This window comes from Festucalex cinctus, chromosome 20, assembly GCF_051991245.1.
Source record: "Festucalex cinctus isolate MCC-2025b chromosome 20, RoL_Fcin_1.0, whole genome shotgun sequence".
In the NCBI taxonomy this organism is placed as follows: Eukaryota; Metazoa; Chordata; class Actinopteri; order Syngnathiformes; family Syngnathidae; genus Festucalex; species Festucalex cinctus.
In genome coordinates, this window is record NC_135430.1 from 13,875,401 (window position 1) to 13,891,483 (window position 16,083).

Here is a 16,083-nt window from a genome sequence, read left to right on the forward strand (position 1 = left end):
CATTATTTTAGTACATTTGGTCTCAGATATTAGGGCTGCTCAATAATGGGAAAAATATTAATCGCGATTATTTTGGCAATAATTGAAATCACGATCATTCAAACGATTATGTTTTGGTACAAAACAAGAAAATGTTTAAGCATTTCAAAATATTAAGACCAATTTAAAATAAAAAATATTTTTTGTAAGTTCTTTTGGACCAAACAGAATTTATAATAATATTATTTTTATGTATTTATTTATTTATTTATAAAAAACTAATAAAAAATGTTATGACAAATAAAGTTCTTTGAAACACTACAAGTTTCTTTTGAACGAAACAAAATGTATTAGTTATTTTAACATTTAAAAAAAGGTACAAAATTTTAAACAACTCAAAAATTAGTATTAATAATCTTTTTTTTTACGATTATGCTGATTTTGTAATTGTGGAGTGTAATAATTGAAATTGAAATTGAATTTCGATTAATTGCACACCCCATTTTTTACACAACATTTGTGTGTTGTGTTTTAGAATATTTGTGTATTTTTTGTCTAGCATGGGTTTTTTCTGAAATACTCTGAACATTTACATACCATCAGATTGTGAAAGTGTACCTAATGTCTTGACTTGTGCCACTCCCGTTAGCAAATATTGCCGATCGAGATATGAACTTTTCATAGTGTTTCATCAGCAGTACTGGCGTATGCCGACTTTGATCCCTTATCGCACAAGTTGTCATTGTTTGGACAGAAACCATGAAATGATAATCCAGTCGGAAGTTTCCACTTGTGATGACAAGATGCGATTACGGTAAGTGTGTCCTTTCCTTGTTTAAGTGATGGATAGGGAAAAAAGCAGATAGGACAATGACATAGCTGGCATACCACAGAAGGTCAGTTATATTCTGACTAGTTACAATGTAAGCCATCGCCTCCAGTGGCATGTCTAACTGGAGTCATGTTAAGAAGTGACTCACAATGTCTGCCCTAAATACAAATTATTCCACTTAAGGAAATTAATTATTTATTTTTTTTATTGACTCACGAAGACATGGATGGACACAAGGGGAAAATATCTTTCAGATTTTGGATGATCTGTGGCTGCTGCTGCGCATTTGAGTCCGTCTGTTTGTTATGTTTGTCAAGAAAGTAGAGATGGAGATTGTCCCGCTAGCTTCTCGCGCAATTCCTCCAACCATTTTCTGAATTTCATATGCTTGTTATTTGCATCTGAAAGAGTGTTTGACAGAGACTGCGATGTTAGCATCTCGTGCTAGCCATCTGTCTAGCAGCCGTGTATACCGAAGGCAAAGTCTTGATTGTGTGTGTTTGTGATGTTTTACATTACATTAGTGGTTGATTTCATTTTATACTAGACTGTAAATGTTCGAAAATGAATACCATGGCAGTTTCATTCTGTTTCTCATTGGCAGCTGTTCATCTCTGTGTTGTTTCAGCCCGAGAACCGCACACCACACTGTGTGCTCGCAGTCAAGGATACAAAACAAACAGAGGCCTGCCTGCGTGCGCCCGTGTGTGTGTCTACAGCAACACGTTTTCAAGAAACGCACGAGTGATGAAACGGGATGAGAACGTTGTCATCCGCGGGGCGACGGCAGGGGGCCGCCGAACGTTTCGCCCTTCGCTGTCAACACTTCCGAAAATAAGTGGGATCGCCTTTGGGAAAGTCTGGGAACGTAGGCTGACGGTGGGCTCGCCGTCATCTCGTCAATTCAATCCGAAAATCTGTCGGAAGAAGGACGTTCATCTCCGTAAGCGTCTAGAACGAATTCCTTTTGACATAAAGGGGCATTGATTGTGGGTACTGTAGGTTTAGTCTGCTATGTTAGTTTCTTGGCTAATAGTAATTACTTGATTTCTAGAGAATAATACACTAAGCGTGATGACATGACATGACAAACATACCCTTGTCCAAACACCATGTTCCTCAACTATTTAAGATGATGTAAGGTACAATTTAATAGGCTTTAAAAAATAAATAAATAAAAGAACACGCTGAAATTAGTAACGAGACCTATATAATCATTTTGAAGGGAACTTGAAAAACATGGTACAAAATCAATATGCTTGACAAGAAAAAGTAATGAAGACATATACTGCAATATTAGATTCCCATGCTAATGCTAACCCTTCTACTGTTAACGTGCTCATGTCCAAACCCACAGCATAACAATGCGTGTATATGACAAACAAAATTGAGTAGTTCTTCTTGTATGTTTTAAAAAACTATGTGCTTGAAGGTACGGTTATATTTGACAAAAAGGAGCTTTTAGCATTTATATATAAACGGCTACGTTAGCTTCTCAAGCTAATGTTTACTCTTCAAGAGAATTGATCTCGAAAAAACGCTCCTGAATCTCACAGATTATCAGGATTTTGTATAAATAAATAAATAAATAAATAAATAAATAAATAAATAAATAAATAAACGTTGTGAAATTAGTAATGAAGATATTAATTTGGGGGGGGGGGGGGGGATTCAAAAATATTTTTGTATGTTAAAAAAACGATAGGCTCTAAGGCCATGTCACAATGTAGCATGCTAGCTAACCCTCTTTCACAGATAGTTACAGATTAAAAAAAGTTTTTTTTTGTTTTTTTATTCTTTTGTCATAAAAAAGCCATTTCCATACACACATGGATATTAAAGTAAATTGGGTATCTAGGTAAATATCCCAGTCCTAACTTAATATGGTGCCTAAAATTTTTCCTTCGACCAAAACATGTTTACAGTCATGAACGGCACATTTCGTCCTTTTTGCATGTTTCAGTTTTGCATATAAATGAGATGCCAGCTCGCCGAGTCAAACTGCCAGCCCAAAGGAACGCTGGGGGGGCCGATACTGCTGCCAAGGACCAGCAGAGTCAATGTGACCCGACTGCTCTTTCGATGTACTGTAATGCACATGAATTGTGATGCCTGGTATCTAGCTAAAGTTTCAACTAGCGTTAGAGGAAGAGGTGGCGGGGTTCCCAGCTAGCAACATTACACAATGCTTAGTGATTGCTTCGGCATTGCATCACTGCTCTGCAACTTCTTTTTTTCCCAGGCTTCTAGCTTGGATAAACGGCAAAAAATGGCCTATTAAAGTAGAAGGGACTTTTTCCAAACATATTAAAGCTTGTAAAAAATTGGAGTGTGGCCAAAATTTGGAAGGGAAATGTGTCCTCACTAGACCTCTCGTCTGTGACTCGTTGTGTTATGCACTTGACTCAATCTGTTTGTGCTGTTTTCTGCAACGTTAGCTTCTCTCACTAAGTGACAATTGGCTGAAAGCTGCCATGTGCTCATATGTTGTAAGCTTGCCATATGCAAGGAATGAAGATGTGGACACTGTTTGCGTTTTCCGCTAGCCACCTGATATATAAACATTTGCAATAACATGCATTTGAGTCCATCTGAAGGAGCACCGAGTTAGGATGCAAACTACTACAATGTTAACTTCTCACGCAAGCCACCGACTCGCTATATTCTGCCATATGATTATTTGCTTATTTCGCCGCCGGAGTCGCATGCTAAAACAGCAGCTTAAAGATTTAACAGAGCTGTGACTTGCAAGCAAAACAAAGTGTGTGCGCGCGAGAGAGAGAGAGGCTGAATAAAGACATTGAGGGGATTTCCTGGTGCCGAGTGACACATCATGGCAAAGGCATCCGGCAGGATTAGCAGCCAGAGTCAAACTTGTACTCACTTCGGTTCTACTCACACAAGCATGCCCACGCGCACACACAACCAGCTTCACAAAGCAAGGCACCAAAATTTGGCTCTACCAATTTTTGGAATATTTTTTTTGCCCTGTACACATGCTACATAAACATGGATGGACACAATTTTGTGTTGGGTGTCAACTGGGACACAAATTATCAAGATTGCCTTGCCTGAATAATGCAGATTTCGCAACAAGCATCTGTGTAATATATGGCTGGATGTAGTGAAAAGATTTTTTTATTTTAAACACACGTGGAATCATCATCCTCCAAATCAGAATCAGGCCTCGTCCTTGAGACTTATGCACGCTGTTGTGATAAACATGTCCAGTAAATTTAGTGTTGATTGGTGAAACTGGTGTCAATGTCAGTTTTTTTTTCTTTTCTTTTTTCATTTTATGCGCCCTTGCACCTCTTTTGCCATGATTTTTCATGCTTCTGATTGGGGATTATTTGGGTGAATTCCTGAGTGCAAGTTTGTCAAAGCCTTGAAAACGAGATTTGAGAGTACGGTAAGCTTCAGACAATGTTATTATCTCTTAAAATGACTTCTTTTTTTTTTTTAAATATATGGGTAAATAAAAAAATAATAATTTCCCTTAAACACAATTTTTAAACAAAATATGTAACATTTGTTCAAGAAGGAATGTTCACCATGTTAAGTTTAAATAAATAAACAAATAATAAAAAAATGTTAACATTGTTTTGTTTTCTTCTATCTAGTAACACACACTGTATCCCATCAGTGCTGAGCTATTTTTAGAACAAACCCGTGAGCTACGCATGTTTTTTATTGGGGCTAACAAGTACCCGCTGGCACCGTTTTTTTTGTTTTGTTTTTGTTTTTTTTGTTTTTTTAAGTAAAATGCATGAGAACAGAAAGGCAACCCTGTTTGCGGTGTCCCTTCCTTCTTGTTCCCTCCCTCCTCCTCAATGGATGCGTAATTCCCCTCTCACCGAGGAGAAAAAAAGTTAATTGGAGGCAACGAGGTCAAGTTGATTAGTGTTATGCTCTTATTTAAAAAAAAACAACATTATTGTATGTTTTTTATGGCATTACCATTCATTTGAATTGATGTGCAATACAAGTGACTTGACCTACACGCATGGTACGGAGTGAATTAATAAACTCACAAGTCAAGGTACTACTGTGTTGGCATGAAATGTGAATTGGGCACTTGGACCTGCAGTGCAAATCTAGTCTGTGAGGAAATGCAGCAAATTTACCTTGTAAGTTCCTGGGCTGTCGGGGTCCATTTTGGAGACCGTCATCTGTGGAAACAAGACAGAGCCAAAACATGCTTGCTTTATTCTGCTTGGACAAAAAATATTGATCAGATTATTTCATCGCTTTATAGTCAACAGTGGTGGAAATACACCTACTAATACAGACTTCTAAAGGGCATAAAACGGAGGGAACATTTCACAAAACAATGTCGTAAAACAAAACGGGCCATCTGGTGCTGCCGCTTGCGCACTTTTTTTTTTTATGTGTTATTTTCTTTTCTCCCGCCAGAGGAAGTGTGAGGAAGGTGCGCGCTCGCCCGTGCGCCGCCACTCACCCATGTTTACTGTCATCATCAGGAAGTAGCCCCGTTGAACTCGAGCGCGGAGCTCAACTTCTCTCGGCCGCCGGCGGACACTTCAGCCTGCAAAATACAAACAGCAATATCAGCACGCGCGCGCGCACATGTAAACGTGAAGTGTGTTTTCGACGAATGCGAAAACAGGACGCAGGTGGTACGTTCCGCACTTTCCACCAGACTGGCATTTAATGGTGATTTAACCAGGGATGCTCTCGTGAGAGCCGTGCATCCTTTTCTGGTTGCGGAATCCTGTGATTTCCCTCAAGTCGTGGTCGTTTCCGAGAGGACTTGTGGTGTGTTTGATGTTGCTTCCAAAACCCTCCCTTACCCTCCCTAACTCCCTAAATACGATGCCCCCGCCTCAGGTTATCACAGTGACATACACAGAGCACTCTGGCATTCCAAGAGGGACCAAAAAATAATAATAACGACCAAAGAAGACAGGTAGTGGTGGTGACAGAGGAAAAATGTTACGATAACCATCCACCAATTTTCTATAACAGCTGTCCTCACACTGGGGTGGCAGATAAACTGATTGCCTACTTTCTTTTAATCCTTTACGTAAAACCAAACTGAAATTATGTAATTGCATAAGTCTGCACACCTGCTGGACTGGTTCTACAGCAGCCAATTGCTAGACAAGCAACAACTCACATTCACACAAAATGCATATACAATTTAAAGTCTTCCATACAGTAGAACTAACATGCATGTTTGTCCAATGTCGGAGAAAGTTGTTGGACATTTTATCTCCACAAGGTAATGCCGTAGCTAATATTCACGCACCAAAATTAAATGTGCAACATTAAAATTCAATGTATTTATTTAAATATGAATACAAAGAGAAGTACTTCGTTTAAGTTTACAGGAATTTTATACACATAAAAGTGTGATTTTTCGAGATTTTTCAAAACTTTTGCAATGTCACTACTACTAGTAGTACTACTACTACTTTTATTTTGAAAAGTAGTAGCATTTTTTTTCTTAATTAAATGACTCGAAATAAAAACAAATAGGTAACATAATTGCATTAAATTATTGAATACCGGTACTCTAATGCATGAATAAACATGTCATTCAATCATGTCTGAAATACATAATTATTAAAGGGATACTTCACTTATTTAGCCCATTATAGCAATAAAAAGTTAATATTTTTTTTTATAATTAATTTGATTTTTTTCATTATTTTTCACGTACAATTAGTACCTTTATTAAAAAAAACATTTTGCAACTTGCTGTTGACTGAAAATGACATCACAAGGGCTCAGGTAACCAATCACAGCTCACCTGTTTTCTAGGTTTGGTCAATACCTTGAAAAAAGGCCTGGTATCGACCCAATATCGATACCGGGTATTGGAACTCACGCATCCCAAAAAATAAATAATCAAACATGTCATTCAATTACGTCTGAAATACGTACATATATAGTTATAGTAGATATACTACACTGTAATGTAAACCAACTAATTAGTGGAAATTTTATTGTCACATTTAATTGCCTTTATATCAAGAGGTATTTAAATTTGACTCAAAACACACTCCGTTTTTTTAGTATTAAAATGCTACTTTAAACATAACAATAAAGGTTTTATGAATGTTCTAGAAAAAAAACAATGTATTCACTTTGCATTGGTTTGTTTGTTTGTTTTTGTTTTAATGAACAGAACTTGTATTTCGCTTTCCACTGTTTATGGAGAGAGCGAGGTTCGCAGTCGCAGATAACAGTACATCTATTGCTATTGGTTCGGACAGGATACAGCTGTGATTTGGGATATGGTTGCAGCTTTAAAGTCCACAATAAGGAAACAGTTATTATTTAGAAAGGGGTTGTAAAAACTGTACTGTAGAACTGCTGCTGTAAGAATCTCACCACCTCATAAAGAGAAAAAAACGCTTGTGCAAGAGCTGTGTCTCACTATTGTCCATTTAATAAATTGCAAAGACTTGAAGAACCAAAAATGTGGCATCGCCAATACACGCAGTTATGAGGCATTGAGGGGTAAAATATAGACTAGTGTATGTCCACAGACAGGCAGACAGATATATTGGATGGTGTAATTATCCACAGAGAGCATGCAGTGAGACTAATAGCCACCCTGTGCCAGATTGTCTGTCTCTTTTTCCACCAAAGTGTGTTTTTATGTGTGTGGAAACAACAACCAAAAAAACAAAAACAAAAAAAACAAGCAAACGGGAATCGAGTGAAAGGCCGAATGGGAGTGCGAAACATCTGCAACCTGAGCTCAGACCTCCGCCAAGGCCAAATAATCATGGCAGATTAGACTGTAATTAGCTTTTAGCTTAGCGGCTCAGAGTGTGTGTGCTAATGTAAATAAGAGAGACAAATAGAAGCACAGTACAGAAGATGGTTGTAAAATTATGTGTTTCATTACAAAAACAAAAAATGAGAAAAGAAATCTTTACTCTTGTAACTTAAAAAAATGACGCTTTGCAAAATGGATGAAATCCACTCAGTCGACACGGGCGAGTATCGGTACTCAAATGTCAGTAGACCAGTTTGAAACCAAAGTTCTACTTTTGTTCTGTTGAAAGCTATTCAAAAGTAATGCAAAATCAGAGTAACACATTGAATTTCAGAAAACTAAATATTGTACGAGTGTTACCTTGTCGTTCCGTGACTGTGTTAGTAACTAGTGCGCCCGGTTTGACCACTGGGAGGGATTAATACAGACATAACAAAGTATTCTACTTCTAGTCTTCTACTACTACTGTAAGTGAATCAGTAAGTTGATTCCAACTTGTTCCAACTTGGGTGTTACGTTGCCGCCATAGGAATGAAAATTTCTTGTAAAACGAGGACCCCTATTCCCATCTTTCCGATGCCTGTAATAGTAGTTCAATCTCTCGATGTAATAAAACTTTGTAAAATAACAAAATATGCGACTAGTTCGAAACAAGCTGGCTATTACGTTGCTCATGCCAAAGATGTATTGTTTGTGAAATACAGTTTTTTTCTTTGGAATCACCTACTTTGCGTTCCATCAGATTGCTCCACTGCAAGTTGCTCAAGCTTTTATTGAGCAAGTTTTGTGGTTCATGCAGGGGGTCCTTGTTTCAATCTACTGCACAGTCCAATTTATGTACAAATTTGGTTTGTGTTGCAGCCGAAGGAACATATTTGTCTTAATTGTGCAGTGTACCCACTTTAACTACCTACAAATGTAGCACAGAGCAATTTGTGGTCAACACAACACTGAACACTGTTCATTTTTCCTCGACTCAGACGTTAATAAACAATGTCAATGGCGCTTCTGACCAAACATGAAAGCGTCGGACAGGTGGTCTCGGAACACTGCGCGGTCCGGTCTGTTAATGCTCGGGTCGCCCCTGTCCGGTGCCAGCGAGCCACCAGATGGCCCATCTGTTTCTTCACCCCCCCTCTCAAACCTGCCGCCCAGCATGCTGCCAGGCGAGTGGCGCCCACTGATCACCATCCCAACGCTGATCGTACTTCTTGGCGAGCGAGCGTCACTTCTTGGGCGAACGCCGGTCGCTCTCGAGGCAGCGAGTCCTCCCCGGGGGGGGAGTCGGACCTCTGTACTCGGAATTATTCATGAGGTCCAACCTGCGGTGCGATTTCAGCACATGAAAAAGAGTTCTGACTTTGATGTCGGACAAAGCTCCAAAACCTCCTGCTGGAGTCGTATTTTTAAGACTCTTGATTAAAGGGAAGTCACAGCCCATCCACGCTAACGTCTTTCAGCTCCGTTGCGTCACTATCCAAACAGGGGAACTCCCTCCTCTCTCTCGCGCGCTCTCTCTGGAGACTTGCGAGGTGAAAGGTTTTCTCTGCAGCTGCTTTGTGGTCTGATCTCATGTGTGACATCATCCTCGCGGAGTCCCAAAGAACTTAGAACGACATTGGATGAATACGTGGGGATCCCTATAACGTATGCAATGCCGCAAAACAAGTTATCATGCCTATAAATGCAGCACACCACACAAAATGTTATGGTGATTCTGCTATCGGGTGAAATTTCCTGACTGTTTAAACACCAAATGTAACTGAAACAGGAAATGTATTGGTTGATTCATGAGGATGATGCGGTTTTGGTTTTGGTTTGTCTTTTGGACAGCTAGCATGACGACGCAATATGCTACACAACATTAAAGTGGACGTCAACCTTAAACATTTTTTGACAATAATATGTTTTATGTGACTCCACTAGTCTAAACATGACATTCTGATTAATATTACAAGAGTTATGAAGCAAAATCCAGCTGTTTTTATCCATCTCAGGGGACGGCCATTTTGCCACTTGCTGTCGACTAAAGATGGCATCAATGTTGCTCAGGGCTCAGGCAACGATCACGGCTCACCTGTTTTCTGAAGCTGTGCTGTGATTGGTTGTTACTTGCGACCTAAGCAACATTGATGTCATCATCAGTCGACAGCAAGTGGCAAAATGGCCGCCCCTAGAGACGGATAACAACGGCTGGATTTTGCTGGGTAACAACAACATATTCCACTAACGCAATATTAAACAGAATGACATATTTAGACTACAATAGTGGGGCTGCATAGAACATATTGTCAAAAAGTTTTTGGGGTTGACTTCCCCTTTGAGGCAACGTAAGGAGTAAGATAAAAATTAATACTAAAATGAGCGTTGAACGGGCTATTGGCACACTTTCTGATCAGGCACTATGCTCGACCCATATTACCTGGAATTTTAAAAAAGATGTCAGATTTGGTTAATTTTTCATAATTTTCTCAAAGATTTAACAATGATTCTCTGCCTACCTTCTTTAATGCCAGCCGCCATACAGCGAGCTCATGACTGAACACGCTGCGACTCTCTTCCCTGAAAAGTCACTAAGGGTTCTCCATCAACCTTCTGTCTGTGCCATTTTGACTCACTGGAAGCGTCTTCGACAGCTTTCACAATAATCCTCTGCTGGGAGTTCTACAAAGAGCGGCGAGGTTTTGCGTAATCCTGCTGACGGAAAAGAGTGCAGGCTTCTGCCAAAAAACATCCCCCAAACGCTATAAGGATTTTCCACAAAATCAAATTTGTTTTGGCCCACCACGTTGTAGCGAAATTTGGCTGCACAACTTCAAGTTCATCTGATGCTGGACCACGACTTTTAAATGGGACCGTTCCAACCCTGCACATAGTCAGGTGAAAAACGGCCTCTGACTGAGAGCCTGACAACGGTCGCACAAACAAACAAATCAACAGGGAGCCGCTATCATCAAGATGCCTGAAGGGGTTCCTGCAGGCGATGATGCACTCATCATGAGTTATGGATGTTAAAAGAGAGTGGCTGTTGACTTAGCAGTTAAAGGAACAGCTGTAGAGCAAACGGCTGATCACGACTATCTTATTTATCAGCATTTGGATTGATTGTACGCCAAAGTAGGCAAAGATCTGTTGGCGCCATTGGGAAGCAGACACGTAAATATGCTTCTTTAGTCCAGATAACGCATGATATGTTGCTGGTTTCTATATCTACAGGGAAATCAAGGTTCCCTCCGAGTTTCATGTGAGGGAACTATAGACAATGAGTAGGAATGGCCGCAGAAACGCACCTTATTAATCAAGAGAGTGCATGATGTGCTGCTCACGACTATCCCTCGCCAAAAGAAAAACTACAGAGTGGGGAATGTATATAGCAACAAAACAAATCTGTAAGAATCTACAAATAGTTGGCTTCACACAACCAAACTGTGGTATGGCTAGAAATGTCACATAATTCCAACTCTTCAAGACATGCATGCATGATGATATGCTGCTTATGGTAATGAAATAATGACAGAGGAGCCTTAAATTTTGAAAAATCTATAGGCAGATATCTTGCGCTAAGGTCACATGCTTACTGTCCATTTGTGGAAAATGAAGATGAACAATGGAGAGCGTGCATGATATGCTGTTATTAACAGCTTTCCAAACTACTGAAGGTGGTGTTGGAGGGTTGTTACTAGCTTCTGGAATGGTGATTGAAACACCTGTTTTTTCAAGACAGTGCATGATATACTGCTTGTCACCATATCTGAAAGACAAATTGGGTTCTTTACTTGAGTCACATGATCTAACTGGAGACTGAATGTCACCAGAATGATCGCAAAAAGTCTCTTCATTCAAGACAGTGCATGATATGCTGATTTTGTTAAGCCCTTGTCAAGCTATGGGTTGAAATACATTGGAAAGAAAAGTTGCAGACAAACAGGCTCTACTCTGTATTGAGCTGTTGCTGGAACACTCAAGACAACATGCTTCTCTAATCCAGATAGTGCAGAATATGTTGTTTGCTGCACTGCAACCATAACAAGGTGTTCTGGTGCTCACAATGTGGACATAAGCAATTCATGGTGAAAAGTTAAATGCGGTTTCCAAAATAAAAACCATCAACAGCGCATGAAGTCATGTAGGGGACGGCGGCCACAACCCCCAGTGGACGAGGAGTTGCGACATAGGGCAGGAAGCGGAGGAGTGATTATTTAGCGAGACATTTGGGTGACTGGCTCCTTTAAGAAAAACAAAAGGTCAGTGGTGGGGGTGTCCTGTCCGTCCGTACGTCCGTCCACTGAGCGACAGCCAAGACTGTGCTGCGCTGTGGTCGCCCTGCATGAGTCACCAGCTGGCAGGTTCTGGGAAGGGAAGCGCACGAGGCCTCGAGGTGTGCGGAAAGGAGAATGTCACCCTGCGGGAGGTCTCGTAAGACACAAGCTCGTCTCTCAATTGACTTCTGGAAACTTATAGCTGTACCTCAGTTCTTACACCAACACTCTTCTAAATAAAGCTGGCAGAAGTTCGCCAAATATCTCAAATGTGCCCAAAATGGCTGCTTCAAACCAAAATAGAAGACTTTGTGTCATGTTCCCTGGATAAAAAAAAAAACAAACGATTGACCTGTGCTACTGCTCAAACATCCACAAAGTTTTGTGAAAAATGGTCAAACGAACAATGAAAACACAACCTAAAGACAACAACATGATAACGTACCGTAGACTAGACAATAAGATGACGAATCCAAGTGACAATTTTGGCAGGGTGCTAAATACAATAACTCGAGAGGCTACAGCAACGAAGCTACAGTGTAAAAGGATCCGCCTCTGACTAAGTGACGGCTCTATTAGCTGGCTAGATAAGTGGCTCTGTCTGACATTATCGCCGGCCACACAACACGGTCGGCCTAAAAATAGCCGATTCTCTCCCAGAGTCCGCGGCATCGCAGCCGCTCGGTTCGGGGAGAAGAGTATTCTCACCCCGAGAGGAATCTGGAGTTAAGCCGTCGTCTCCATTATGTGCTGACACGCTATTACAAGCGCATTCATTCATTCGTGGCGAGACAGAATGTCAAACAGCTGTGGTCCAGCAACAGGAGAGAGCGAGAGTGTTTATGTTTTGCCGTCAAGCAATTCAGGGCTTAGGGCTCTTGGTACTCAAGAGTTTTCCATTCCAGCAGAGGAGAAAACAGCTCTTACGACGCGTAAAAGATTTGTAAAAAGACCATCTCGCTTATTTGTTTGTTATTCTTCAGCTTGCTTTGGTCAATAAAAGCTGATCGAACGGTGCTTTCTCTGGAATGGACGGAGGAACACAGTTCTGTATTCAAGATAGTGTATGATATGCTACATGTAAGAAAAAAAGATACAGTACTAACAGCATCTTATCCATCTGTGGAAGGTATAAATGAAGGTCACCGGAGCAGATTGAGAAATACACTTTGGTCAAGAGAGTGCATGATGTGCTACTTGAGGTTGAGTTCTACAACGTATTAAAAAGATTGGCAGAAAAACGGGGGTTCCAGGGTACAGCACATTCTTGTCCCGGGGGCAGCCAATTCACTGGAATGCTTATGGAAAATTTGGTCAAGATAGTGTGTCACGTTTCAGTTAACATGTAGTACATGGAAATAGCCAAGAAAATCAGATTACATTAGAACTGGGCACAACAAAATGAATTCAAAATGAGTCGAACTCCATACATTTTATTTTTGAGAGAAAATCCAAGTGTTGCCATATCAAAATTTTGGAAAATCAAAGCTGCCCCCGAGCGAGACTTGTCCCAAGTTGGCGTGCGAGCGTGTGTTGTCTATCCGGCCGTCCTCGCGGCAGACAGCATTGTCCTCACGCTCAAACAAGCCGTTGCAGACAAAGCTCAATCGGGACAACTTCCTCTTCGGGAGGTTGGGCAGAGGCAGGCTCAACCCCTGAACTCTCACTGATAAGGACGGGCGACCTCGGCTGGCCCCTGAAAGCTTTCAGACGCCGTCTGGCTAAAACGCAAAAACCGGTCTGCGCATTTGCGTTTCCTGTCTTGTTTCAACTGCCGTCCCTGTGTACATTGTGCAACTGAGCTACAGTCTAAACTAAAGAGTCAATCTATGAGACACGGTGGCATGAACGCAATGAAGCATCCCACCCACAAAGCAAACTCGCTTCAGCTTTGTAGCGTAACCACGCCACGTCTAAAACGAGGCCTTTTGACGCAACATTCAGGCCCCTGTGAGTCACCGTAACCTTTGGCAACGGCACAGAGTGTCTGACAAGTGGCCTCATTTCTGCAGATCTATGAAAATAGGACTTCATTTTAACTTTTCAATAGAGTTTCCTTTACTGGAAGTCTCTTTTTCTCTCTCTAGTCTGCAAGTGGATGCAAACACTATAAACAAGAAGAGGAAAACAAACGGGATTAGCTAATGTAGCGCAGTATGCTAACTTCAAGATAAATAATTGTATGAATCAATATTTTAATATACAACAAAGTTTGTTTCTGCGTCATTTGTCCACCCCACAATATTTGCACACTAAATTCAGTATATACACCAGCACTACAGAAAAGAAGTTCTTCACTTTCTAGTTTCGGCTGAGAACAAAAGCAGTGACCCGCCATTAGCATTTCTCATGGTAATGAGTAGTCATAGTAGTACAAGACCAGTAAAACTGCACTCGCCATTGAGCATGCTAACTGAGCTAAACGTTAATTTTTTTTGTGCATGTTTGGATATTTCTACAATATTTAGCTAATTGGATTTGAAATGTCATGACAGAAGTGACATACATTAGCATCAAGCTATCTATTGATCCTCATTATTCTCTAGTTTTAGCCGAGAAAACTAGAACTAGTTAGCATCACTCGTGGTATAGAATATTACAAGACAAACAACTGCTGCTAGAAATTTAGCACACTACTGTCGATATCTAGTTAAAAATGACATACGTAAAATTTGCATCTTGTTCTTCATTCCGTAGTTTGGACTGAAAACAGTTCATGTGACTTTTTCGCATCTCTTTGATATAAACATGTTTACCTGTGCATGTGATTTTACAATGTTTTGTAAAATAGGCGACAAAATTCATGGTCAGCCTATTGATTGACCACCGATTGTGATCGGCTGATTTCCGTGGAAAAAGTACATGATCTGCATATATCGAGCAATGCTCGTCACAAAAAAACAATCATCTGCAGCACTTTGCAGTCTGCAGCCATTTGTTTGCATTTTCTGCACTGCCAAATTTGTCAATTTAATTAAAATAATGTAGTGGTTTTATATAATTAAGGGGGTGAAATTTTGGATGATTTTTTTTTGTTGATCTGATTCATCATGTAATGAAAAAAAACTGACACATGAATTGATTAAAATATTAAAATAATCGTTAGTGAGCATCTCTTAAGTTGAAAATTGAGCAGCTAATCAATGTGATCTGTTTCGGAATCGGTCGATCCCACTCATGCATGATTAGTATCCGAATCGGCAGCTTAAAACGGGTTCTTTTTCGCGCTCTAATTTTGTACAGAACACTCACAGCATCATTTGTGGTAAAGAATGGTACTACAAGACTTGACCAACCACTGTTAGATAGCATGCTAACATCATAAAAAAACTTAATGCATGGGTAATCAAATTTGTTTAAATTTACGCGTCTTTAGACACTTTTTTTTTTAAGTAAGGAACAAGCACGAAAGCTCAACAACACGCGTAGGAGGATGTCAGTCGTATGTAAACATCAGAACAGATGCATGTTGGACACTTGACAATATCACTTTGTTGAATAGTGTAAAATCAAATCAAGAGCAAGTTGTCCGTTTGCAACAAATTCTAAAAAGCCGTGGAGCTGTCATGGCAGCAAAGTTTATTGCAACCCTAAGTAGAGTAAACAGGAAATAACGTGATTAAGTGTGCCTTTCTTACCTTGTTACCTCAGCGTCTCCATGCTTCGAATGTTTCTTGCAGGACGAGTAAAGAGGAGGGGGTAAGTTATCCCAGATAGAAAAAAAATGGTCAATTGGAAAAAGCAAAACAAAAGAGCGAGAGGAAAGATTTCCAACTGATGCTGAGCAAAATTTCCACCAAAAAAAAAAAAATAGCGCGCTGATATCCGGAAACCGAGGGGCTGGAATGGCAAACGAAGGCTTTTATCCACTTGGAACATCCAGAGCCGAGGCTTCGTGGTTTCCAGCACCGGGAATGTTGATGTTTCTCCTGGGAAAACTTTCTCCCACCGTCGCGCTAACCTTCGCAAAGACTACACAAGCAGAAGCGGCGGTGGTGGTGGTGGTGGTGGTGGGGACGCGCCTCTGACGTCGGAACCTGCGTCACGACCAGGAAGTGGTGACGGTCTTCTTGGCTCGTTTCCAAGCGAGCCGCCGAGAAAAGTGGGCGACACTGCCCTCTGGCGGTACAAGCGACGCAACTACAACATCAGGGGCAATAATCTGTTCTGTTACGTTTTGTGATATTAAAAAAATAACCATAATCAACATAACGTGACCCACAACACTGCTATTTCAATCTATTTGAACTGTCAGATTA

At 40.5% G+C, this 16,083-nt stretch overlaps 1 protein-coding gene across 1 annotated transcript in view; it reads right to left on the reverse strand.

The window, feature by feature from the left end:
• map3k22 (mitogen-activated protein kinase kinase kinase 22) overlaps window positions 1-15,831 on the reverse strand; it is a 34,516-nt gene extending 18,685 nt beyond the window's left edge. The window contains exons 1-3 of the mRNA XM_077509344.1: window positions 15,463-15,831; window positions 5,274-5,360; window positions 4,939-4,983 (exon numbers count right to left, since the gene is read on the reverse strand). Of these exons, the coding sequence (XP_077365470.1) occupies window positions 4,939-4,983; window positions 5,274-5,292 (64 nt within the window). The 5' untranslated portion in view covers window positions 5,293-5,360; window positions 15,463-15,831. The remainder of the gene's footprint in view (window positions 1-4,938; window positions 4,984-5,273; window positions 5,361-15,462) is intronic.
• Window positions 15,832-16,083: the final 252 nt, after the last annotated feature.